This window comes from Thunnus thynnus, chromosome 10 (assembly GCF_963924715.1).
Source record: "Thunnus thynnus chromosome 10, fThuThy2.1, whole genome shotgun sequence".
Taxonomy (NCBI): Eukaryota; Metazoa; Chordata; class Actinopteri; order Scombriformes; family Scombridae; genus Thunnus; species Thunnus thynnus.
In genome coordinates this window covers 24,152,932-24,180,131 of record NC_089526.1, presented here as the reverse complement: position 1 = coordinate 24,180,131, position 27,200 = coordinate 24,152,932, and the positions used below count along the sequence as shown (strand labels likewise).

The 27,200-nt window shown below is 43.1% G+C and overlaps 1 protein-coding gene and 1 long non-coding RNA gene across 8 annotated transcripts; one reads left to right on the top strand and one right to left on the bottom strand.

Moving 5' to 3' along the window:
- On the bottom strand, positions 1-22,377 carry LOC137191792 (microtubule cross-linking factor 3-like). 7 transcript variants are annotated; one of them, XM_067602189.1, is made up of 12 exons: positions 22,174-22,377; positions 20,275-21,084; positions 19,805-20,029; positions 19,521-19,679; positions 18,739-18,810; positions 18,054-18,373; positions 17,734-17,893; positions 17,208-17,277; positions 16,454-17,000; positions 16,201-16,330; positions 15,746-15,866; positions 12,456-12,573 (listed from the first exon to the last, which is right to left on the bottom strand). In XM_067602189.1, the coding sequence occupies exons 2-11, from the start codon at positions 21,022-21,024 to the stop codon at positions 15,750-15,752; spliced, it is 2,550 nt and encodes an 849-aa protein (XP_067458290.1). In that variant the 5' UTR covers positions 21,025-21,084; positions 22,174-22,377; the 3' UTR covers positions 12,456-12,573; positions 15,746-15,749. The 7 variants fall into 7 exon arrangements, with proteins under 7 accessions (XP_067458286.1, XP_067458287.1, XP_067458289.1 ...); XM_067602192.1 differs by having other exon boundaries at positions 12,558-12,573; positions 15,746-16,070; XM_067602191.1 differs by lacking the exon at positions 22,174-22,377 and having other exon boundaries at positions 20,275-22,122.
- LOC137191793 (uncharacterized) lies at positions 14,084-16,432 on the top strand. Its single transcript, XR_010930447.1, has 3 exons — positions 14,084-14,174; positions 14,828-14,917; positions 16,203-16,432. It is a non-coding gene; the product is annotated as an uncharacterized lncRNA (long non-coding RNA).
- Positions 22,378-27,200: the final 4,823 nt, after the last annotated feature.

The window sequence follows — 27,200 nt, the reverse complement described above, 5'->3', positions numbered from 1 at the left end:
TTAGTCCTTATGTTTATTACACAAAAAGAACAGCAAAGGCATCACCTTCATCATGATATGATTCACCACTTTGACCCAAAAAACTGTACCACTCAGCTGAGTAATGTCCTGATATGTGACCATTCAGAATTAGTAAAAGTAGAAAAAAGGCTTTTCATTTTTTTCTTCTCAGTAAGCATCATTATCTATTTTATGCACAAAAGCGGGCTCTCATGAATGAAATTTAACATTACATTTTGATTGGAAAAGATCAGCAATGAGAGGACAGCAGAAATAAATGCCATTACAGACAATGCATTTAATTTTCAAATCAAGAAAATGCATATAAAGAAACCAGCCTTTGGTACAAAGTTATAAAAAAGGAACTCACATTTTAATCTGTCGATATCAAGTAAATACGCATGAAAAATGTAAAGCCAGTCGTGAATGTAAAGCAAAATGTTTTTGTCACAGGCAAGGTACAGTTCAGGCATGTACTGCAAGTATTTATATTCAAGAAGGCAGAAAAACCAACACTGCTTTATCCAGCACACTGAGAAAGTGACGTTAGGGAAAATCTTTGCTCCACTGCTTTATATCTGAATCCAACATGATGCTGCATATTGTGTATGTAACATCCTATTTTGTGCAAAAAAAAACCCCACACAAAACATAATGTTGCACACAAAATACAAAACAGTACATCATAAATACATCATACTGTATTTTGTTTGGCTGAAAATGTGTACACCATTTGAATATGAGCTAGCATCACTTTAAGGTGTATATACAGTATATAGAACAGAGGAAAATAGTGAAGGGTCTGTTGTTGGTAGATCTGCAAGGCTACACTAGTCAAGGCTAGAATCCTGAGCATAGGATATCCATTCAGATGGCTGGCATGAATGAATGATGCTTTGGATGTCATTATTCCTTTTAAAAGTGATGTTTGAGGAGATGCATGACGCCTGGAAGGATAATCAGAGCATACTGCTGAATAACTGAAGCTTCTTCGGATCCTTTTCTTGCCTTGGTCAGCTTGGCTCCACTGAATGCCACATACATTCTGAAAGTGAGTTGGCGAACTCACAACTAAAGCACTTCTGAGTCTGGGGGAGTGGAGATAAGTCTGGGTTTGGTATGTACAACAGTAATGGAGAGAAAAGGGAAGGTTATCACTGAAGGCTTCTAGTTGTTCAAGGTGAAGATCAAATGATGACGGTCTCTATGTGAAAGGCGTGTGAGTAGGTAAAGGAGGAAGTGTGTTTCTGGAGCGGGAAGGATGGAGGTACGACAGGGGTGGTAGAGGGAGACGAGGAGGTGGAGGAGGAGGAAGTGGGGGAGCGACTGGCCCATCGGGAGGGGAGGCGTCGATTGGCTGGGCGGGCAGGCCTCGAGAAGTTCTTCTGGACGGAGGACAAGGAGAAGCCAGACTCTTCTTTCTCCTGTGGAGAAACAAATGAATTAACGTTTAGGATTATCACACCGTTCTATCAACGATCAAATTCAGCCACTCAGATACTTTACATTGTGTCACGTGTTCCATCTGTAGTCTTCTTGACCCTAGAGAAGACGACAAGCATACTTCAAACAGGAAGACTGATAAATTCAGCCCTGTCCTGGGAAAACAACAGGGCAAAGAAGATGATCCAATTCCTTTCGGTTAAAAGAGAAAAGCAACTGAATTAAAATACCTTGCACGTGCTGCAGTTCAACTGCCACTTCACAGGATCTTGTAATTTTATTTTGGAACGTGCTCATCGGTTAAGGTTAAACTAAAGTGGTGCCTCTAATTACATTCTTTTCATGAGGTCAAATAAAATTGGCTTGATAATCGTTTCCACAATTTCTTTAACATTTGCATGACTTTAAAGCAGCGTAACCGCTTCAGCTTTCTTGCTCCCTGTGGTCTGCCAAGGGCATTTAGTCAGCTGGCTTCTTCCAGATACATCTGTAATTACAACACAAAGGCCAGAAAAACACTTGCACTGAGGCCCCGTGGAAGGACTGCAAGATGAAAGTTTTTTTTAAATGGAGGGACATGAGGGTGATAGACCTCCTGCCAAGTTAACTTTATATGCCACAACATCAGTTCCTTTTGTTAGGAGCCTTTAAGCAATGGAATGGCCCAGATGCACAGATTATAATGGAGGCTTTGGCCTGCTTCTGTCTCTTAGCACATACCAGAAATAAACAACATTCCCACCGGAGCTGTCCTCAGTCAAGGGCAATCGCTTAGTATTTCCAAATGGAAGGGAACAAAATGAAATGTGCAAGTTCATCCAGGTGCACTGGTGTAACTGGCCTTAAAAATATAGTTTGATTTAATTTCATTTTAGTAATAACAAAATGTCAACTACCCACCTGCACTGTAAGCTGTATCTCTGTCACTCCCATGACATTGTGGCTGCTGAGTTGTGAATGTGTGGTGTGTGTCTGTGAGGTGTGTGAGGGCTGTGTGTGTCTCAGAGTAGGAGGTAAGGGCAGAGGATGTGTGTCCAGCATGTCCAGTTCTGTTGCGTTCTCCTCCTGCTTGACGCTGAGGTTAGGACTTGAAGTCATTTCACTCTGTTGGCTCTGGTTCTGTTGAGCCCGGGCTGCACTCTCATAATTCTTCAGAATCCTTTCCACTGCCCCGTAGTTGGACCTGGATCCCTCGGGCCGTGGATACGCAGCCAGAGTGAGGGGCTTCCAAGGATGGTCATTCATCATTCGAGGTCCAGGTCTGGAAGAGTCAGACTGGGAGGAAGGAAGAGATGCATGCTTTGGCTGCGTCTGGTGCCCTGGCTGTGTCATCTGTCTTTGTTTGTTCTCAGCAGAGGGCTGCTGGGGTGAGACACCAACCCTGGCTGGCTGAAGTTTTGCTCCATGGGGATTCTCATTCTTGGAGCTGGAACCCTCCACATTCTGACCTGGCTGGGTATTTGCAGGCAAGACAGTCTCAGAAAAGGGAGCCTCTGTGGCTGCTCTGTGTTGTGTTTTCCTGGAAGGACTGCTTGCTGTTCGAACTTTGTGCTTGACCTCAGAATGGTGTGCGGTTCTCTGAGAGGTTATCGTGCTTGCTTCCCTGAGTCCAGCCTGTGACTGTTCAGGTGAAAGGCCAGACGGGATTTCCTGCTTCATTCTGACTTTTTGAACTTCAGCACCACATCGGCTTCGCCTCGGTTGGACCTCGGGCTTCTGATTAGGGGAATCCAAGGTGGACAGAGATAATGTGGCTTCAGGATGTACGCCCATGACACTAGCAGTGACATCAGTACAACGTGGCTGAAATTTACTCTCCCTGGGAAGTAAAACCTCATCTGACGCACAAGCTGCTGAAATGGCTGGTTGGCAACCCACAGAGCGGGCATCTGTTGCTGTAAAACTGTCTTGCTCCTCTACGCCACGGCCCATCTCCGCCTGAAACAAAGTTCTGTTGAACTCAGCTGTTTTTTGTTCCAGCATTATGTTTCTTTTGGAACCTTGGATGTTGGGGCTGGTAGTTGGTATTTCCAGAGAGGACAATAGCAAATCTACAGGTAAGTCTTTGACAATCGGAGGTAATTGTAGCTCAGGGCTTTGTAAGTTCCCAACACCAGGGCTGTAATCTGGGTCTTTTCCAGCACTCAATATGTTGACCTCGGAGAAACTTTTCTGGACAGTCCCATACGTAGACAACTTACTGCCAATGAACTTGCTTGCATCACAGGACCAGCGGCTGTGGCAGCAGCCCATGTTACAGTTAGAGCTAACGGGTACAGCGCACGATGCTACCACACCGTCTATTAAAACCTTTCCTTCATTTTCTTGGAGCATAGCCTCAAACTTCCTGACGATGGATGGACTGCTACACTTTCTGTCCACTAGAACACACGGGCTATGGCACTTCCTCACTGTCGTCATGGGGGATTCTGGGATGTGGAGTTCTGAGTCTGGATGGGTGGGGCTACTCAGATTCCAGGAGGAGGAGCGGGGAGGGATGGGCGGGGCTGCTATATCCATCTCAGACAGTACTTCAGGGCTTGTCTGTGTGTCATGGTAGCTGTCTGGATCAGTGGCACTCATTCTCCAGGATTCGTCTGGCCCTCTGGTGGCCTGCCAGGTGTTATCTGGTGACAAGGTGATCCAGTTTTCCCTCTCCAAGGCCCGCAGGTCTTCGTAGATCTGGCTGAGGTCGCAAGGTGCTTCATCCGCTTCCAGTCCGGTTTTATCGTGCCCTTGCAGCATCTCCCTCTCCTCCGGGAGGCACAGGGATTCAGATTGATTCCTGAAGGGAATTAAACCATAAAATATATTTATTACTTTAATTATAATTTTTATCAACCTATTTACATATAATTTGCAACTAATTCAATTTGCAAGAGAAATATGTTAAAATATGATTTATAATTCACTTACTGCACTGAGACAAACCTGGCACTGAGATTATATACATAATAAGTAAATCAAGACAAGAACAGTGATTACCATGCTGTAGGTACAAGTTGGCGCCAGGAAGTTATCATAGCAAGGGGGATTTATTTACCTCTTATCCCCACTCTTCTTTCTGATCTCATACTGGTAGCTACATAGCTCCTCACTGACACGGGCAATCTCCTTCAGAGCCTAAGACAGAGGGAAGGGGGAAACAGAGGCAAGTTGGTAACTGTGTATTGCTGAAGTAATGTGCAAAACAAATGTAGGATTTTGAATTGATGGTCAGGCAGATAAAGAGGATTTTCTAATCAAAGAAACCAAAGGAGGACTAAAACAGGTATATACAGGAGGATTACAGGAACACTGATGATCAAAATGTTTGTGACAAAGAAGCAGAGAAGGAAATGAAAGAAATTAAAAACACTCTGATGTGTCTAATCTGTATATAAATACAGAGCTTATAGCAAATTTAAAAAATATATACTTTAAATGACTCACAGCATTGAGAGCAGTGGTGTTCTTCTTCTTGGTGCTGCCACAACTCAGCTCTCCCCACAGAGGACTTTCATTCCCTTCAGAGTCATTTTTCTGTACCACTCCACATCCAGGGGCTCCGTGTAAAACAGCCTCCAGCTCCGATGTGTCCAATGCCTCCTTGCTATCAGTGACTGAGTCTTGCTTCCAAGGGCCTCTGGATCTCAATTCATCCACCAGCTCAGCTTGTAAATGGTCATTCTGATTAAACTGACCACCAATATTAAATTCACAGAGGCTGTCTGCCTGGAAACAGGTGGACTGTTGACTATCTCTCCCACCACTGCCACTGATGTTGCTGTTGTGACCCAAACCAGGTAATGCTGGGTGTCTGCTCAGTTCTGACTGACTGCTGCTGCTGAGCTGCTGGGAGTGGGAGTTGTCACTGAGCAGACTGGAGCCAGTGCTGGTTGAACGCATACTGAGCCGATGCACAACATCGTGCTCTTCCTGCCTCCCAGTGTCCAGTCCGATTCCTTCACGCTTGACCTTCACTTCACAGTACAACTAGAAATAGGAAGTAGAAAAAAAGAGAACATAATTTATTCAGCTTTACTAAAGCCTAGTTTTGAATGAAACAATCATTTTATGATGTTAAATGTATTCTTTAAGGATACATTTTGCAATAATTGAGGTAAAGCAATAATACCATCAATTAAATAAATGATATTATCAGTAAAATGCAACACAAATTAACAAACAAAGTCGAGTTTTAATGAAACTATCTATAAGGTCACAAAGATACACCTTATGTCAGAGTAATAAGTTCAAAGGGGCTTAATGCATTACGACTGTACTTTCTGCAATTACTCTACTCTCACTGGATGGTTAAAATGAGATGCAATAGTCAAGAATGAAAACATAAGACAATATAAAGAATGTAAATGGCACAATAGGATCATGCAAGATATAAAACTAATGACAGCATGAGAAGTCAAAACAGTATTGCAACCAATCATACAAAGATATTCAGACCATAGAGGATTAAAAAAAAATAACATTCAAAGAATTCTTTCAAATAAAATTGGATAACATCTGGCCTGCTACCATGGAATCCGAAAATAGTTACTATTTCATGTTGACTGGGCTCCCTTCCCATCACGCAATGTCTCGATTGGACTACTGCCTTTTAGCCTGCTTTATTCTTGCACTGTTTTCCTCTCTCATTTTCTGGTCTCGAAGGGGCAAATGAGAGCCACATGTTCTTTTCATAGCAAATTGTTCCAGTGCCTTAGCACTATGTCCAACTACTTTTGTATGGCCACCCTCATTAAAAACACCAATTTGCTCTTCGGGGCATGTCAGATTTTGTCTTGAGCTTGGTCATTGCCCATTGCTCTGAATTACTTCCCTTGCTCTCCTGTTATTGCAGAATTATTTTCACTCAATTGGCCAACAGATTAATCGATTGACTAACTGTTTCAGCTCTACTTCTCATATTTCCCCCACCATAAATCTATGCATGCTGAAGTGAAAATCCATCTTACAGACTAAAACAGATCTAATCCTAAATTAGCTCTGATAGAGACAATTAGGCATATTTCTAAACATGAAAAGAACAAGAACCCCCTTGATGATGTTTTGTTTATTCACTTCATTCAAAAATGCATGAACAATTTGACACAAAGATGGTACTAAGGGCACCATATGAACATAAATCTCATTCTCTTGCATGCCAGCTTCCCTGTTTACACCACGGCAGATCACAGACCGTCTCATTCACTGCCTCTGTTTCAACACACAGAGATCAGAGAAACAGCAGAATTCTTGCCCTCCTCCTCCCACTCCCTCCTTTCCTCACACTCTGCAGCTGCACTGATCAGGGATATTGTTTTGACAGTGTTGATGGTTAGCAGGATGTGTAGGAGGGACGATTAACACACTCGGTGCATAGGAAGCTAAGTATTATATACAAATTAAGCAAAACTCCTGGCAACAATGAACCATTAAAATATGCGTAGGATCAAAAACTTGTAGAGAAGTTTGGAACTGAACATACCTTTGAGCTCTTTCCTTTATCTATAGTTATAACTATCCCCTTACTTTAACCTTTACTCTTGCCTAAACACAATTTTAACTATAGTGCTAAGCCCAAACCAAATCATCTTAGCAACGTGTAGAAATATTATTATTCAGCCATCTTACCTCTTCTATTTTCTTTTGCATATCTTTTAGCTGGCTCTCCCATTCTCTCCTCTCCACGTCAAACCTCTCCAGCAGCTCAGCTTTCTCCCTTGACCAGTCTCTCTCATTGTGCTCCAGGCGACAGCGCAGGTCCATGGCCGTCGAGTGTGTGTCTGCCAGGAGCCTCCGCTGCGCTTCCCTCTCCCGGCGGAGCGTTGAAGTCTCGTCGTGCTGCTCTCGATTGCTCCGTGACGCCACAGTGCCAGGACCTGCTGCTAACTGGACCCCTCCGCTGACCAACTCAGCACGCTCTCTAGCCTCCAACTGAAGAGAAAGAAACAGACAGGGAGTTCAGGAGGCACAGAGGAGGAGAGTGAAGGGAGCAGGGAGATGGAAAGGCAGAGTGGGGGAGACAGTGAGAGAAAACAGTCAGTGGTGATAAAGGGATAGATTGGAGGAAAGGAGGATGAAAGCCAGATGACAAGAGCAGCAAGGCAGAGGGAAGAGAAATTGTTAAAAGTGGAATTAAGAGAATGAAGGAGCGGCAGGAAGAGAAGGTGGAGGAAGTGGGGGAATAATGCACCACAGGGACGAGTGTGAGTGGGTTCAGAGGAGGGAAGAGGGAGAAAAGATAGAGGATTGAAAGATGAAAATATCCTGTGAGAACTCACACACGGGGTTCATGGGTTCAGAGTTCAAGTCTCTTTTCTATGGTTCTTCACTAACACAGGATACAGTTCAGGATGCGGCAGATTTAGGCACAGCAAAATATGTCTGCAGAGGATGCATGTGACCTCAGTCAAACAACACTCTCGCGTACTAGTTTTTCTAGAAAACAGTGATACATGCAGACACAATCTCTCAATACAAATAAGGCCAAACTCCTGATTCTTTTCAATATTTCTTATTATTACAAAAATGCCAATTTGATTAGGTCAGTTTGACATTTTTGTTTTAATGAGAATATTAGTATAGTGCCACTATTCAATGTCCTTTTCAACTGAAAAGCCCTGGGCATTTCCCCTGGGAATTTCACTCCGTAAGGGCCAAAAATTTGAGCCAAAAACATGTGATGACTTTAGAGAGAATGAATGAGAATAAATAAGAGAGTCTGCAAAACTATGCCCCAATTAAGACTGTGCTACTGAGTCAGACTCTAGTTCACTGTCAACAAAGGAGCAGAACAACAGACAATTTGATTACATCAAAGTTTAAAGCCTAGTTAGTCTGATTTGTACCTTTAGATGAGATAATAGTGTTGGGAAAGCTATCCTGAAATGTCCTCTAGCTCCATAATAACATAATGTAATTCTTTGATTTAGAGGTAATCCTCTTTTAAATTGTTAAAAAATGAGGGTGTGTTTTCGGACCTAAATCTGTATATTCTGTGGTAAATATGTGCATTTTTGTTGTTAGTAAAAAAAAGGGGGAAAAATGTTGGCTTTAGGCCTGGAATGAGCCCAAGACAACGCCTGTGCATGTGCATTTACGCATGTGCCTCTGTGTTTGTGTGTATGTCCGTGTGTGTGTGAGTGTGTGTTAGAAAGAGGGAGAGAATGCATACGAGCATGCCTGAGTGTGTTATTTCAGTGTTCAGTCACAGACATCGACCAAAGCCTTCTTACAAGCCCCGGTCATGGTGCTATTTCTGCCTGTGGACTGGGGTCAAGAAATTATGGTGTAGAAAAACAAGTGAACCCTTTCTGTCTGCCTGTGGCTCTTCTCGAAGTTATCCACAATTACAGATTGGTGATGATGGGTACCGTCCACAGTCTATTTAAACATACAAATATAAACAAATAGTGAAAGTGCAAAAACAAGATGGTTGGAGCCCAAATAAAGAGCTTAAGTCCATTTATCATTGACAGAGAAAGCAATGGCAAACTGGCTTCTTAAAGGAAATTCTGGAGGAACTGTGCATGCAAACAGGGACCCAGCATCACATCAAACACACTCGTGCACACACACGCAACTTAAATTCAGTCTCGACGAGCCTTCTGCAGCTACTCTTGACCACCCTGTCTGTCACTGTATGGCACAGGGTATATAAAGGTAACTGTGTCACCACGGTGACCCACTATAAATAGCGGACACACAGCCTTGTACAATGTCACATTCCTAGGGGAGGTGGGGAGACGAGGTAAAAGAGGAGGGGGAGTTGGCTGCTAAGGCCGAGTGAGATGTCTCCTAGCCAGCAGCTTTCATAAATCATTGGCATGTCATGTGGAGAAATATGCTTGGAAATATCCGGCCTAAGCCTTCTTCCTCAGACCTTGGATGCTTGCATGGTATTTGGTGGTACAAGTGCCCGAAAAGGATGTTACAATATACAGTAGATACATTCACAGACATAACACCCTGAGGAAAGAGGTGTGTAATTAAAATATCGAGTAGAACAAGCAACTGGTGATAAACTGAAACCATGTTGATGCTAAATCGATTCACTTGGGATTAGACCAAACAAGTCACATTTAAAAAGAAATGGTGATGTGGCAACACTGTTTGCAGCTTAAAGCTTCAGTTTTGTGACCGATCAAATGACTAACAGAGGGACTGCTAATCGTATCTAAAAATATGTAAAAAATGTAAGACTTGGAATTTTCACGCATGAAACTGTACTTATAAGGCAATTACATGCAGTAGCAATTTAGTCTCCTGATTGAGAACAGATAATGTCTTCACTATGAAGATGAACAAATGCCATTTCACTTGTGGCTTCTCTTAAAATTCCAACTCACAGGACCCAGGAGCTTAAAGCCCTTAAGCACATCCTCCATACACTAACTTCAGGTTTGTATAATACACTTGGCTGCTTGGATAATCCTCTACAGTATTCTGGCCGCCTCCCTCCAGTTGTGTGCTACCGCTTTCAAAGTCTCTTGTCAAAGTGCAATAATGAGCGGACGAAAGCGAAACAGTCCAGCTAGCTGTGGAATGCTAGCAGGTTCATTCAGGTTTCCAAGATTTAGGTTAGACTGCATGTCTCATTCAGCTGATTGCACTGAATGGCTCTTCTCAGGCAAACATGCTAATTCTACCGTTACTTTTCAACTCAGCACTATTCTGGATTGTCATCAGCATGATCACTATCAGAGTTCAACTTGCCCCAACAATTACCTCCTGCCTCCTCCACATCCTCTGATAAAAAAATGGGCTGTCCTCTGCACTGGTGAAGTGAAAGCAATGTGTGGAGTTTCTCATCTGTGTTGAAATTGTTCACATTTCACCTCGAAGTGAAATGAAGTTACACCCATTTTGCTCTACTGACCTCCTTGTACTCATTTGCATGCATTTCTCCAGACCTCTGAAACACCGCCCACATCTCTGATTTGTTCAGCAACTGATATATAAATGAATGAAGTGAAATGATATGGCCATTCAGTCTGAATTCCCAAAATCATGAATCTAGTCTAACATCAGCAGCCAAATTACATGTTGTGCTACTTTCTCAAACTAAAAGAGACCAAAATTTGGTTATAGACCTGTTGTAAATGTACTCTAAAGTCTGTAAATTAGTCATTTCATTCCTGAGCTACAACTGATTTTAGAAACCTTGGACTTGATGTATTCTGAACCTGATGAGCAGCCTTAGATTAGCACTTGGTAAACATGTACCCAAAAGTATACACTGTGGCAGGATGTGGTATCAGGACAAAACAACTTTTACAAATGGAAGCTAACCCCACCCAGCATAGCTTCATCCCAAGTCACATTTCTCTTGGTCTGTTTGTGCAATCAATATAGGAAAATCTATTTGAGTGTCTGCATGTGTGTGTGTGTGTATATGTGTGTGTGTGCATGTTCCATTAAAATTTGGTGTCCATGAGTGAGAAATAAGTGGATTTGGTTGTTTACACATTGTTTGTTCATGCACATAAACAGACTACCATGAGCACTTGGCAAATATATAAAGAAGAGAGACATCTCTTCTGTCCCAACCATGTGTGTGTATTGGCAAAATAGTATAAGCTCCTGGAGTAGATTAAGCCTCCTTCTCCAACTGCCTCACAGGGTTTTAAAAACACAAAGCAGAACAGTAAATGTCTGTTTTTATAAGGCTCTTTGTCAACTACACTGTAGCAAGGCCTAGCGACCAGAAGGACAAAAAGAAGAGCTGAACGGTAACATTGTGCCATCTACTCACACAGAGGAAATGACATTATGGCGGTTAAAACCATCTATGTGTGTGTGAGAGCTGTGATCTGGTAAAACTATGCTACTGTGTTGCATTCCCACGTCATCGTGTCATCAGTCTTCTTGGCCAACTGCTCTGCAGTATCATCGCGCCACCTTGTTAATTTCCAGCACCACATTATGGAATTTCAGAGCTGCATCACTTGACTCAGAGAAGCACTTGATTTTTCTTCGAGCTTCAGAGGACAACAGAAGGAGAGAGCTGTGCGGATGGGTGAATGCACGACCAATCAGGTTTAAGTTTGTGATAGGAATCGGGGCTCAAGATAAAGAGATTGAAGTCGCAACATCACAAAACTACAGATATAACAAGCACAGAGACATGAAGAAAGAGAAAGCACGCAGATAAATCTGACTCACTGAACAAATTTCACAGAATTAAAACTTTCCATTTTTTGAATGAAATGTGAAACAGCCTGATTAGATTTGGACAGACTTCCACTTGAGGCCAACGAAATAAATCCATCTTCTGATATAACTACAAAAAAAAAAAAAAAAAAAAAAAGCTAAATCTCTAAAGCCGCATTGCTTTGAGGAATAACTATGCACGGTCTGTCAAGTGATCCATGCAATGCCTGACACAGCGTGGCACTGGTATGCAAACTTAACTCTGAAAGTATTCTCTGCCCATTTCAAGACACGCTTAACAGCAGCTGTCCAAAGTAACAATAGGTTAATATTTCATCTGCTTACAGAAAGCTGTTAAAAGCCAAGCTGAGTGTCTGTGTGTCTGGCTGTGCTGGGATAACCAAGTTCATCTCCTCAGTGCAAATCTTTTGTCTAAGCTGAGGGCTTGAGTTGGATGAGTTCCAGGGTGACTTATCACCCTGCCATGTGGGTGGCAAACATGGCCATCCCAATTTACACCAAACTACAAGCCAGACATCCAGAGACGAGAGAAAATACACAAACATAATACACAAGAGGAGCAACTTAGAAATTAATCAAAGAAAAACACTGTTTATGTGCAATATGTGTTACTACTAAACAAGATTAACGTTACATTGTTTTTGGATACTTGCATTCATATTGTGTATGCACAGAAAAATGTATGAATATACACACACATGCACTAACACGCTGCAACTGACAAAATACTTTTTGCAGATGCTTTTAAATGCACTACCAGATCCAACCCACACATCATCATCACCGTCATCATCATCCCTCAGTTACCTGTGCAATCCTGCATTGGAGCTCAGCCTTCTCCAGCTCCCAGGCACATCTGTCTCTGGTGTACTGCAGCTGGAGCTCACTCCTCTTCTCTTCCTCTCTCTTCACCTCTGCCTGCACTTCCTCCAAAACCGTCTTCAGGTCCAGCAGAATCCTCCGGTTCTCCCCTCCCTGCATGGGAAAAACAGTGTTGGCAGCAATGTCAACCAAATATGCCAGATGAACTGTGTCTGCCTTCCCAAATTGCTCAGTATATCATTTTCAACCAACAACAGCAAATTACTGAAGACTTAAGGACAAACTCAATACTTAATCATATATTGATGCATACACTGGTATGTCAAATTATCACATTTTGAATTTAGAGCCCTGATATATAATATTCTGGGAATATTATAGATAGCTGTAACACAACACAACAAATACATTGTTAAAAGAGTGCAGACAGACAGGACAACGTTTACTTTTCACAGGACAAGTAAATACTTCCAATTACTTGTATGTCAGCCACTTCTCTCAACAATGATTCCTTCTCGCGCATCCATTCTCCTTTTTCCTGCACGTGTCGCTTTTTCAAATCCTCAAATTTCTTTTTGAGCCTCGTGTGTTGTGTCTGCTGTTGCTGCTGGGGTTCGGGACCTGGCCACATTTGTCCCCTGAGGACTTCGAGCTGCGTCCCTGCTCCACTTTCTCCTCCGCCCGGTGAAGTAGTACCAAACTGGGTCTCGTAGAGCTGACTGAAGACAGTGGGCGGAGATGAGATCCTCCTCAGCGGGCTGCGGCTTTTGCCCCTGCCTCTGTCTGTCCTCTCCATCCCAGAGCACGGTACAAACTCCCATCCCTGAGACGGGACGTAGCCCCCACCAGCACCGCCCCCACCTTGTAGCCCCGAACCGTTCATAAACGCAGTCCACATTTCTCAGCCGCATCAAAAGAAAACATTAAAAAAAAAAAAAAACTTAACAATGTAAATTAGATTATTAAAAACTGATCATGAAGATATTTTGCAAGTGTACATTTCTGCTCTATAATGCATACGTTCAAATACTGCAGAAATGTCTACAGTTCAACACCGTTTTTTCAGTTGGTGACCGGTGGCATAATAAAAATTATCCAAACCCGGCCAAGTCCCCCGTCGGCCACACAGCAGCGCCCAGGCCAGCAGTGACCGCTGTGCTGCAGGCGACGGGACTGGACTCGTTGGTCCCCTTCATGTCTTCGCAGGGACAAGGTCAAGCCCTCATTGTGGTGCCCGGATACCCACGGTGTCCTGTTTTGTCTCTGAAAGACCTCCTCACTGCTACACCCATGCGTTGTTTTCCTTTTCACACGTTCATATCGAAATCTCAGGACGCACTGTGTCTTTTCTCTCCCCCGCACGGAGTCGTCGTAGGCGACAATCCAGGGCTGGCAAAGACAGACACCCAGTAACCACTCCGGCGCGAATGGGAGAAGTTCCCAAAAATATCACGGGGCACACTGATGTAAGAGCAGCGGAGTATTTTTACCCCTTGTAACCAAGAGTGTGTTTTCCTGAAGCCAGATAGCGTCTGAAGAGGTACCGGAGGAGCATCCATTAATCAACACCGGGTTGCTCTAATCACGTCGCAGGATACTACCTTACGCTGTATCCATGGCAACAAATCAAATTTACGCACAGTGCGCTGTAGTGGACTGGATGGTCAAAAATAGCAGTCACCCCTTTCAGAGGCAACAAACTTCACTTATGGTCTGGGAGCAGTAATGTCTCACAATAAATGCAAATATAAATGGTAGGTATCTTACCTGTAAAAAGACGTGACAAGTTTCATTTCTCCTCAACCCAAAATGTCAAATGTCGATCTGTTTATCCGTCGCCACGATGAAAACGCAGTAGCAGGGATACTTCCAACCATTTTCATCTGCTGTCTTAGCGTGACAGGGGGATGACTATCACGAGGAAAAAGACGAGGGGTGGGATTCTCTTCATTTTGATTTAAGAAACATAGATAGCCGCTATTATGTAGGCTATGTCTATCTGTAGCGTCAAACCTGGAAAAAGTAATGCGTTACTCGCTACATAGTAACTGTAGCCTAACGCGGTTACTGTTTTCTGGTGTCCGTTTGGTCCATCTGGCTGAATAGATCCTTACCTCCTCTTCTAATATGATCCTGGATAATGGAGGTCCTCCTTCAGAAACAGCCACGAAAGCCTACATTTCAGCCAACGACATGAGTAGCTGAAATCAAGTCTCAACTGGAATGCAGTGGTTTAGTTAAAAACAACTGGAGAGCGACAGCCTACAGCTGAAATGATGCTTTCATTAACGGGAATAAAATCTCTCTCTCTCTCTCTCTCTCTCTCTCTCTCTCTCTCTCTCTCTCTCTCTCTCTCTCTCTCTCTCTCTCTCTCTCTCTCTCTCTCTCCACATCCACATCTCCACAGCTGGCCCTAATATGTGACGTAAATCATCCCACCGGTGGGATGAAAGAACGATACACAAGACACCGATTCCGCCCCCGTCCTGGTGGTCAGGTCCGTTGGTCAAATAGATCCACCATCAACACATTTTTTACACACTCCTCCATGTCACATGTAACCACAATCCAAATATGGGTGAACTGCCAGAGCTCCTGGTGTAGAGGGATCATATTCTATTGGAGTTTTGGATGATTTGTCACATATTACGTTGACATTTTGTCATGACTCAGACAGTATATGACACTTGCCTGTGAAGAACTTCCAAGAGACATAATGTTTGGTTCATATTCAGATTTTGTGTGTGTGTGTGTGTGTGTGTGTGTGTGTGTGTGTGTGTGTGTGTGTGTGTGTGTGTTAGTATCAGTCATAACACAAACTTCACTCCACATAAAAACCTGTTTTTTAGTTCTTCATATTTTGGAGAAGCATTTGGCAACATTATTGATGCTGATTTTTAGCATTTACAGTAAAGTTTTTCCACAACATTTATAAATCTAATTAAAGGCCCTGCACACCCACCCAGGTGTTTTCAGTTAATGTGGCTGATTAGACCTCTGCTAAAGTTGAAATTGGACTAAGCTATGCAGAGAATTACAAGATGTCACCAATCCCTGTGTACTAATAAGAATAGTGTAAGATGCCTCTCCCCAATTAGTTCAACAAATTAACAGTGAAGTGAGACAGATGTCAATAAAACATAGTTGGAACACACCTACACAGTCCTGAGAAGAAGTCTAATTAGGCATAGTAAGTGAAAAAACACCTGTGTGGGTGTACTTTGGGACATAAAGACTAAAATTTTACAAAACTGCAACTTAAACATAGATTGTCTGCCAAAAGCACACGGTTCACTTTAAGTGAAAAGTTAAGTGACATACTCACCTAATTAAAGCTCCACGGTCACTCCAAGGTGTTTGGTCTCCAATAAATGTTGAAAGCATCTGAGTAGATGAGTGGCGTGCGTCATACGTGGAAAATGATAATATCCTGTACCTTGGGTGACCTCATGTGACGTGTTCAACATAACAGAACTGAAATGAATGGATATGCTAAAATAATAATAAAGATGTACATAATATGATATTGATTATGTGCTTTACAGAACAAAGAACAGGGTGAAAAGGAATACCAATTTGAAAATGGTGGCATAAGAGAGTGAGGAAAACAGAACAAGAATGAGGATCAGCAAAATAATGGGCTGAAACATCTTGATGGATGAGAGTTAAATGAAAAGGGGAGGGGAAGAAGAGGGGCAGATTGACAAGCAGTTAGAATACAAAATGTGCATATTAGACAGCACAGAAATTACAGTCGTCTGTGTATTTGCATCATCTTACAGACAGTGGCTCCTCTGCCTGTTTATCCTCCTGCTTGGGGACATCCAGTCGGTCAATGAAGCTCTGCAACTCCTTCCTGAAGGCTTTCATCTGAGCATTGATGCGATACAGGAGCTCATGCTCTCTGATCCTATGAAGAAGAGGAAGAGTATGTGTGGACTCTCAGTGAACTCATGCATGAGTTGCTTTAAAAATTACAATAAAGACATACTAAGGAACATCTGATCACTTGAAGCCCTCTTGTCTTCATTACCTGCCACCTTCCTCATCCTCATCCAGCCTGGCAAACAACTCCCCGTTGGTGACGTAGACGCGAGCCTCAGCGATGATAGTGCTGGTGTCAGCGATGAGCCTGTCGATGGTCCGGCCCAGCCTCTCCGCCTCGATGCGGATGTCTATCATCTGCTGCCGGTCCTTCAGGCTTCTGGATAAAAAACGGCTGTCCACGGGTGAGTACAGGGAGCGTGTCGGGGTAAGGCAGCGGATGTTCCTCACCTCATCCGAGTCACTCTCCCCTCCAATAGGGCCCTCACGTTTGCGGTGGGGCGGGAGGAGGCGAGGGGAGGAAGCCGAGGCTGAGGGGGTGTCATCATCCCGCCCTCCGTCGCTCTCTGCATCACTGTCCCGCGGGCTGCCTCGGATGCCCAGGTGGGAGGCCAGGTCATAGCGCTGCATGTTGGAGAGCAGCACGCGGTTCTCATACTGGAGCTGCATAACTTTTCCGCTCAGTTCATTGATCTGCAGACGTGCTGCTTTCAGCTCCTCCTGGAGGGCCTCCACCTTAGCGGGGTCAGCTCCTCCTGGGGTTGAAACAAGGCAACAATGAAAAGTGGAACAACTCTGCAAATGAGAAGTTAATGTGAAGCTCTTGGAGGCCTTATGAAACACATTTTTCACCTGATACAGATTTATTAAGCGAAAAGAGAAGCGCAGTGCAGCTGTTTCGTCTCATATAACAACGACTTACTGAGAGACAAAAAGTAAAAAAAAAATCAAAATAAACAAACCTCCTCCATGTCTCATTCCAGCTTCATGCGATCCAGCCTTGTACTTCAGTTTATTAAGCTCACTTGTCACCTAAATGTGAAACTGAGTGTTAGTATGTGTATTTAGTGTTGTGAGTATAAATAGTTCACACACTTGAATTTCTTATGCATGAGGCTCAGACAGCAGACAGCTTTTATGCAATGCCTCACAGTCACTGGTGATACCAAAAATAGCAACAGATAGACAAGGAAAGAGGAGACACTTATGAAAATTACATCTTACATCTCTGAAATTAAAGCAGCCTTATGTTACCTTGTAATATCAAAAAAAGCATACGTCATATATTATTTACAGTCTGTTGTAATTTTGATGGGATTTATTTAAAGTTTAACAGAGCTTAACGATGCATCAAATAGAAGGCAGAGAAAGTAGAGAACAGACTAAAGAGGAGTACATCTGTGCATTATCATTTATTACATTTATTAAGACATTACTGTCATTACTTGGACCTGACCAGAAATCAGTCATTATGGGAGTGCATTCTACCTTTTTGTTCTCCTCTTCCACATCTGCTAAATTTCTGCGGAGAAGTTCTGCCTCATCTTCCACCAGCTGAAGCTGCTGCCTCAGCTCTGACAGAGCCTCGCCCTGCTCCCTGCACTGTTGACCTCCACTGCCGGAGCTGTCCACTCCTGCAGCTGCCATACTAGGAGAGGAGAGAGAAGGCATCAGTAACTGTGGAATTTTCTTTACAGAGTCCTCTTTTCTATTCTGTTTTTGCAAAAACAATAAAATGTAATTTGTGTTGTCACAAATTACAAATTGAATTTTCCTATGAAGGAAAATAATGCAAGAGTGCCAAGTACCTGTCCTCCCTCATGTCATCCAGCTCAGCTTTCAGTCCCCTGTTCTCCACCTCCAGCTCCACAATCTTCCTCCCCAGGATGTTCGCCTCCTCCTCCACCAGGCGTAAGCGGAGTTTCAGCTCTGATTCGCGGGTGGTGGGGGGTCCTCCAGCCTCACCTTTAGGTAGAGGGCTGTCCACATCCCCATAGAAGGAGCGATACTTCTGCAGCTCCTGCTCCAGTCGGTCCTTCTCCTTGTCGATCTTTGCCATCTTTTTCCTCATCAAGATGGCCTCCTCCTTGATGAAGGCTAGCTGGCATTTCAGATCTTCATTTTCTTCCTATGAGGAGGGAAGAGAATTTGCTTTTGCCCATTAGTCTTCTGAGAGGTTCATATGGGAAAAAATAAACTTGCAAGTGTTTTTCTTGTCTAAGTTCAGATTCGTTTGGTAGCATGCTTTAAAAAAAAAAAAAAAGAATCCTAGGAACAGTTTCATTGCCTCAGCACATATTGTTATGGGGTAACGGTCATGTTCTCCCTTCATTATACTTTCATTCACAACGAATTATTACCTTTTTTCTCTTTCTTTTCTGCGTACTACATTTTGTTTTTAAAATGTGAATTGAATTGGAAAACAACCTCATTATTAAACATCTCTATTGGAGTTTATTACTTCATAATCTAATAACATAAATGCTGACTCACCTCGGTCGGTGTCTGTGGAGTCTTTCTCTCTGCTTTCTGTCCATCCTTACTTCCTTTTCTTTTCAATGAGAGCTGCAGGGAAACAGTGGTTACATCATCATCATCATCGGCTCACTGTTTTCTTCCTGACAGCAGTGATATCATCACTTTATGGACTCTGAAGGCTCAGTAATGGAAAAGCAAGACTGTATCAAGTCATCCTCAAAATCATTTCTGGTAAAATGTTCAAATTCAAATCTCGGTGCTCTCAATGTAAGAGCAATGTTATAGCCAGAAAATCATTTTTAAAAAACTTGCATTTTTTAGCCCTTTTGTCATGTTTGTTTTTATGAATGAGTATCTCACAAAACTTAAAGGGATATTACGACATACATCTATTATGTCACTGCTGGGCAGCGTGAGCTGCTCCACTAATAGTAAACAGGACACTGCTGGTATTGTGATATTGTGATTAACCTGGTTAAATGAACTGAACCAAACTGTAGTATATTACACTTTTATTTTACTGTGCCTTTTACTGAGTATTTATTCAATAACAATAATAACTTGTTTATAGTGCTTTTAAAAACAATTTAGGAAGCTCAGGATATAATTAGCACATGTCAGACACCATCACTGCCTTGTAAACACTATGTCTCTGTCTGTTCACCTTCTCCTCAAATGCATTTATAATATCTTCAAACTGACCTTGTTCAGGCCACAATTTGCATTGCGCTTCCCTAAGTACACACACTACATATGGTGAAACAAATGAGTACACACACTCTCCCTCAGCCCCTCACCTCTTTGGCTTTCTCCAGCTCATTCTGCAGGGCCTGCTTGGTGACCTCCACCTCTATCAGCTGCTGCCTCAGCTTCTCATTCTCGTCCTCTGTCTTTGTCCTCTTCTCCTCCACATTCTCCAGCTCATGGTGCAAGCGCACAGACACATCCTTTGCCACCTGGGAGAGGGACCAAGACAGGACAGACAGGGGAAAGAAGGAATAGGAGTTATTATTAATCATGATAGAATATATTAGAGTAGAAAACAGAGATTGGAATGATGCTCAGTCCAGCATACACCCACCTTCAGGTCTTGCTCCAGACTTCTGAGCAGTTCTCCATCCACCTGGCCACTTTCTGTAATCCGGAGCCTTTTCCTCTCGGCCTTCTTCAGTCGATATTGGAGAATCCGACAGTTCTTGTTGGCTCTCTCAAGCTCTCTGCGCATGTCCTGCAGCTGGCAGGCGTCTTCCTCATAGAAGGTGTCCCGCATCTCATCCATCTCTGCCCGCATCTCCTCGATTTCAGTCTAAAAAACAAGGAGGAAGAAAGTGAAAATGCTTCACGAAATGATTAAATCCAACATTTGGCTCAATAAAGAAAATTGCTCAGGCCCCTTTAAAAACATTTTTTTGAAAACAATGCCTGTAGCACTAAAGCAGTCACCATGCAGCCTGCATGCAAATACAACAGGTGCGTCTATTGCGCACGATGAAATTACATATTCTAAGCGTAAATCTAAATTGTCAAGCTTGGAGCATGTTACCAATTTACCTTTAGATCATCGTTTTCATCCTCCAGCCTCTCAATCTCATCTTGTAGTCTCTGGTCTGGCTGTGGAGCCGGTTGTGGACAGTCTGGCTCCGGGGACAGCTCCGGCTCTGAGGCCGGCGGAGATGCTGATTTCGCCTGCATCTTTGTCCCTTTCTTCCCCAAGCTTTTATTCAAGTGAAACTGAATTAGCTCGGATTGCAAGCATCCCTCCTTCCAGAAACCGGGTCCGCAGCCTACTGTGCCTTTGGAGCTCTTCTTACTGCCGCTCGTCGCCGCGGCGGCCTCCCCTCCTCTCGGGTTTTTGCTCCTCAGTTTGGGGGATTTGGATGCGCAGGGCTGGTCGGAGACGACGCGGTTCGGATCTGCTCTAGAGGGTGAGGAGGCATCAGTGACGAGGCGGGTGGAGTCGTCGGATGTGTGGATGCCGCCTCTGTCTGCCGCCGCCGCCGCCGCGGGCCTGCTCAGCGTCGGGCTTTCAGCACCAGCTGCCTGGACAGCAGCCGCGCCTTTGATGGCAGGAGCCCCTCCTGCCTGCCGCTCCCTGCCTGTGGAAACGGGAGAATGACCTCGGCTGCTTCTCCCTCCTCCTCCTCCTCCTTGTTTCGACGTGATGGGCTTTGACGAGTTGCTGCCCTTCTGTGTAGCTTTAGCTCCACCGTCTTTGAGCCCGGCCGGGGACGACGACCGCTGCTGCTTCCGGCTGCTATTGTCTGGCTGCCGCGACGAGTCGGCAGAAGATGGGTTCATCATGGTGTCAAAGGCTCAGCTCATCCTCGACAACATCCATCCCCTTCCCCAGTAACCCTGTGGCTAGAAAACAATTATTTTAAATCAAAGTTCAGCCCTATTGGCTAAAGATGGATAAGGTCTAGGCTAGATTACATAGTTTATCATCTACAGGTCCAAGTTTGTTAGCCTACTTGTCAGACACTGAAAAAAGAATGGGAATTACACATATTTATAGAATACACAATGCACGGGCGCATCATTTTAGATGGGGGGGTTATAGGCCTGGACGAAGCTAATTACTGTCAGTGGAAAGCGCCCAGAGACAGGTACGTGACCACCAGTCATTATGCAGCCCCTGCTTGATTAGATGTGTGTGAGATCAGCTGCAGCTCAGGCAATTAGACAATCCACATTTGCGTCATGTGTTCTGCCGAAAGGGCAATGAGCGAGTGAGAGGGCAAAGAGAAGGCAATGTCATTGGCTATTAAACCTGCAGCCTTCCAGCCAATTAAACCGCGCTGCTTGTTTAAGTTGACAGAAAGCAGTTTCTGAGTGGCCTCTTATCTGATCCTCCACCGAACCATGCTGAAAGAAAACAAGGATGACCCAGCTTCTTGGAGCCATGAGAGTACAGCCTACTGAGGAGCCGTTTCCTGTCAGCCATCATCATACTCCTCATATCCAACATGCCCGATGACTCATTACTCAAATGGATGGAAGATGAGCTATAAAAGTGCCAAGAGCAACGGACACAAAGTCTCTTTAATGCATCTATTGCACAGTTGGCTCCGTTTGGGCATTTTTTCTTTTGTCTCTTTTGTTTCAAAAGCATCAAGAATCGACTACCTGTCACACAATCTCTCTCACACAATCTCTCACCCAGTGCTGATTAAATAAACACCATTCATTTAGTCCAAACAAGAAAAAAAGCACAGCTCAGTGTAAGCTAAGTTATTGCCCGGAGTGTTTTCTAGAGATAAACAACTGGGAGCAGCAACAGTAAATCAGCCTATCTTGGAGGCCTGACAGTACAGAGCATAATGTGGACCACAGGCAGACATTTGCCCTTCATACAGGTTCCAGTAGTCACATTCATCAAAAACACGCTTGTGCGCTCAAAGAAAAGGCATCACCAAGTGGAAATAACAAACGTCCAAATGAATTTCTTACCTTTTTTGGGTGTTTTTGTCGGATGTTGAAGGGTGACGGTGGTGATGGGAATTAAGGCAGAGGGGATGCTGACTCGAGCGCCTCCCGACCACCAGCCAACCTGTTTCAATATTCATGACATTACATCATCGCAAGGAGGGCTGGGGCTGCACGCAGCAGGCTGCTCTCATTGGAAGAAGGCAGGATACACTCTGTCCTGCTCTCTCTCTCTCTCTTCCTCCCTCTCTCTGTCCCTCTTTCAACGGTGATTGGACGTAGCTATTGCAACTCTAAAATCACCTTGTATTCAGTCATTTGAACTGACCTTGATTCATTGACTTGACCACTACAAAGCTTGTGACCGTCCAAAAAAATTATAATAGGAAATTCAATTGTATTTGCCTACATTTTGACTCAGATGAAGACACAGTGGTGTCAAAACATTGATCTGTTTGCACCATTAAAGGCTGCAAATCAATGCTCCAGGCCTTTTTTCTTCTGAAGTTTGCTGTCTTTGTCATGAGAAGCACCTGATTCAGCTGCACGTTGCTGGAATATGTGTAGAAAATCTCTTTTTTACCAAGCAATTCTTTTCACATGGTACAGCAATGCCCTTTATCCAGACAGACATTATGACTGACTCATTGTCTGATGGGACACAACAGCTGTCACTGAACAAGGACGAGTGCAGCATCTGGTCGAGAATTTAAGATTTTCAGCACATGTAGAAAGTGTGTTTGACTGCTTTTTCCAGTCAATCGTTCCAGTCAACCTTTATTCGTTTTTTACAATGATGCATGACCCATCTGTACATTTCCTTCTTATCCCTGTCTTAATATACAGTAAGAACATCTTAAAGTATCTGACATATTAAATCAAGTACACCTGATTATGTGTGGTTATAATTAGGCAATGATTTGATTGGGTAGTGTCCATACAAAAGTCTCTTGGCTGCTGCCTGCTCATCTCTCATTTTTCTCTCTCTCACAAGACCAACCAAAAATATTCTTACACGAATGCCCAGGAATCATTAATCAAACTATTTAGTGTGGGAAAGGAGACTAACCCTTACTTAATGATGTCAGGGGATAAATAAAAAATTTAATTTGGAATTCCTCCTGCCAACTAATTTCTTGCAGAATTAGTTTCTTTCAGGACAGGAAATGTGAAATTAGAGAGGATTAGGTTTGAAAACAGGTTGCTGTGAGAGTTTTTTCCACTGGAAATGGTTACTGAGGAGCATCTATTCTGTCTGGAAAGAAGCCTGACTCTCCCGTGCTCCTCATAAACTCAAGGCATCGTCACTTTGATTGAATTATATTGCAGCAGGCCAGACTCATCTGACCATTCATTTGGGTTTTTTCATTCTTGGCCCTGTGCCAGTAGCTTTTGTATAACCTGAAAGATAAATCACACACACATTTGAAGTTCCAGGCTTGAAATATACCTTAAAGGAGGTGGACCGGTTCTGCATGCATCATCTCTGTGTGAAGCTGAATAAAATAACAAGTGTGTTTGCAGGAAGTGCTAGGGATAGAAGTGGATTGAAAGCTAGGATTTGCTCTGCTCTAAAAGTTTCACGGCATGGATTTTAGCATTCTGTCTAGGCTTCAGTAACCACAGCTCTTAGCCTCTCTGTGCAATCCATTTGCCTCTGTCACTGTAGGCTTTTATAACACTATATCTTGATCCATTCAGAAACAAGACTGCTCTCTATTGTAATCACAGTTTAATTATCAGACAAGATGTTACCAGGGCCAATCAGCCAGCTTTAGCCAAAAACAATGATCCACTTTCTCTGAATAGGATAACAGATGTTTGGGGTTCCTTTCACAGTGACACACACACACACACATGCACACACATGCACACACACACACACACATACACACACCACTTCCCCCGCTATCCTCTCCTTATGCCCCAGGACTATTCAATCATTTGCTTGCATTAAAGTGACAGATGTCTGCATCATGGAGGCTCCCATATGCCAGACAAGACGACTAATTCTGCTTTGTCTGAAGTAAAATAGAAGGTCATTTTTGGCTGAGGAAGAGAGAAAGAGAAGACATTTTTTCTCTAATTACAAGAAAATCTTTAATTGTCTTACATTTTACATGTTGTGGTCAGTTTACATTTTGATACTGGAGTGAATATTACCTTATATTTTTTTCTAAATACTATATATTGTATAATATAAGCACTAATTTCTGAATTATCCCTGAAACAAGTTGACTTACTGTATCTCTACTCAGCAGCAAAAATGTTCACTTGTTAAAGACTTGATGTGAGACTAAATGACTCGTTGAGGTGGTGATAATGACCCAGCTCACTCAACAACAATTTGTTATATACAGTATATTATTTTATATGTGCTCATCTATTTGGGTAGTAATGCTTTTTTATTTCCCAGTCCTTAATCCCACACCATGCACTGGTGAGAATTATAGCTATGAGGACAGGCTATGAGAGAAGGACTGTGAGTGAGAGAGAGAGAGAGAGGGGGGGGGCCCTGATGAACATCCTTCTAAAAATAACACCCTCATTCATTTCAAACACACACAAGTCTCTCATTCTCACTTTCTCTATTATTCACAAACACTCCTACCCTGGATCATCACAGTAACACCATGTGTAGAGAGGGATCCCAGGTGCTGAAATTGTCGCTGTTACACATCATCAGGAACAATCTGCAGCGTCATGTTGTAGTTTCCATGCTGAGTTTCATAATTTTTTAAACTGAAATGTACCACTTGTGGCATTTGGCATTTGTATCACTTCAAATGCCATATATTTTTGCATCAATGAATCCTTCCCACAAAGAGTTTGATACATTAGCATAATTTCTAATATTTTCCACTCAGAATTGTTTGGATATTACCTTAAAATGCAATCAAAGTTGAAGTGTAAACAAATCCATTTTTCTGTAAAAGAATGTAGAGCAGGAGAAGAAATACTCGCATAAGAGGAGTCATATACAGAAATGTTCATTGCTTTATTACTTATTAATAATCATTCTTAAAATAAAAATCATAAAAAAAATCATAAAATCATAATTCTTTAAGCCTTCTCTGCAACCTTCCCTGACTGGTAAGCAGTAGAAAGCTTTGTGAAGTTAGTGCTTTATTGATCCAATGCGTCTCCCTCACGAGGCATGAAAACACGCCTGTCTCCAGTCTCAGTTGTTGTGCTCCAGATATCAACTGAGTTTCTGACAGGAAGGAAAATGGTTGCCTTGCTGTGAAATCCACAGGGGAGTATACTGAAGGAGGCAGCTCTGCTGCACAGATACAGGCATACAGTATGTTCAAATTGTCAAACTGAATTACACACACAGTTAATACACATACTCTGTATTTAGTCCAGGTGGTCTAATTATGTGGTGTGTGAAGGTGTAGAAAAGTCATTTTGTTTTAATATAACACCAATATAAAGCATTTGATTGACTCACACATTTATGAGATTAGGCCAATAGGAGTTAAAGCCAACACACAATACATGACTTAACGTACTTATGTTATGACTAAGGGTGCTAAGTAGGTTGGTATTCTTTCTTGGTTTAAATCTGATATTGTGCACATTATAAAAAATGTGTGTTGATTTACTGTTTGAATAACACTGCTGGGAATTTAAGTGTAAAGGAGCTTTTGAGATCTCTGCAGAAAATCAACTGTATTGAATTGTATATTCACCAAGTTTTCATGCAACGGAAGAAAATATCTGCCAACCAGAAGCGACTGAAGAAACAGTCATAAGGATATGGGGCTACCATCCAAGGGAAAGGTTGCTGATGAGGTCATGGTTCTCTGTTACCAAGTTATGAAATGATTGCACTGGGTTGAGGAGTAACACAAACATCATCCATGTAATACCACTCTGCTAGTGGAGGCCTCCCACTCATAAACTCTGCGGGGGGATTGCACACACACACACACACACACACACACACACACACACACATATAAATGTGTTTCTCAATCTCTCTACTTATTGCGCAAACACACACACACACACACACACACCCACACACACACACACAAGCACCAAGCACACACACAAACACACACACACAGACACACACTCAAACACGCACCCACACACACACACACACAAGCACACACACAAGCACACACACAAGCACACACACACACACACACACACACACACACACACACACACACACACACACACACACATAAGCACCAAGCACACACACAAACACACACACACAGACACACACTCAAACACGCACACACAAACACACACACACAGACACACACTCAAACACACACACACACACACACACACACACATACATAAGCACCAAGCACACACACAAACACACACACACAGACACACACACACACACACACACAGACACACACACACACATAAGCACCAAGCACACACACAAACACACACACACACACACACACACACACACACACACATAAGCACCAAGCACACACACAAACACACACACACAGACACACACTCAAACACGCACACACAAACACACACACACAGACACACACTCAAACACGCACACACACACACACACACACAAGCACACACACAAGCACACACACAAGCACACACACACACACACACACACACACACACACACACACACACACATATTCTCCACTCACCAATCCACCTACACACACACACTCACAAAAGCACTAAAACCCTGTTAAATAGTTTATTGCACTGGTGCTGTTTCCCACATAGGGTCCAGCTGATTCAAGAAGAAGCAGGAGGAGGGGGGAGAGTGGGTGGGCATGGGAGGGGTTTGGGATGATGAGGGGGTGGGGGAGTCAGACAGCTGCTGTGTACAGTTACCATGGAAACCTTTGTCTAAAGTCATCAAAATGGGAGGAGAATTCAACAGAAGCAGTGTTATAAATTAATATTTAAAAGGTTTTTCTCTTATTGTAAAAAGGTTGGCAGAGATTTGCCTTTGGCACTGTTTTTTAAGTTACATCAGTCAAGCAACATTTGACTGAAAACATGGCAGACATGGCAGACATGTCATGGCCCCACCT

Excerpts from the sequence above, each read along its gene's own strand:
- LOC137191792 (XM_067602185.1), bottom strand. The coding sequence starts at position 13,318 with ATGTGGACTGCGTTTATGAACGGTTCGGGGCTACAAGGTGGGGGCGGT. Across the intron at positions 4,567-4,875 it reads ACACCACTGCTCTCAATGCT|GCTCTGAAGGAGATTGCCCG; the intron begins GTGAGTCATTTA and ends CCTCTGTCTTAG. Across the intron at positions 1,425-2,343 it reads AGATACAGCTTACAGTGCAG|GAGAAAGAAGAGTCTGGCTT; the intron begins GTGGGTAGTTGA and ends GTTTCTCCACAG.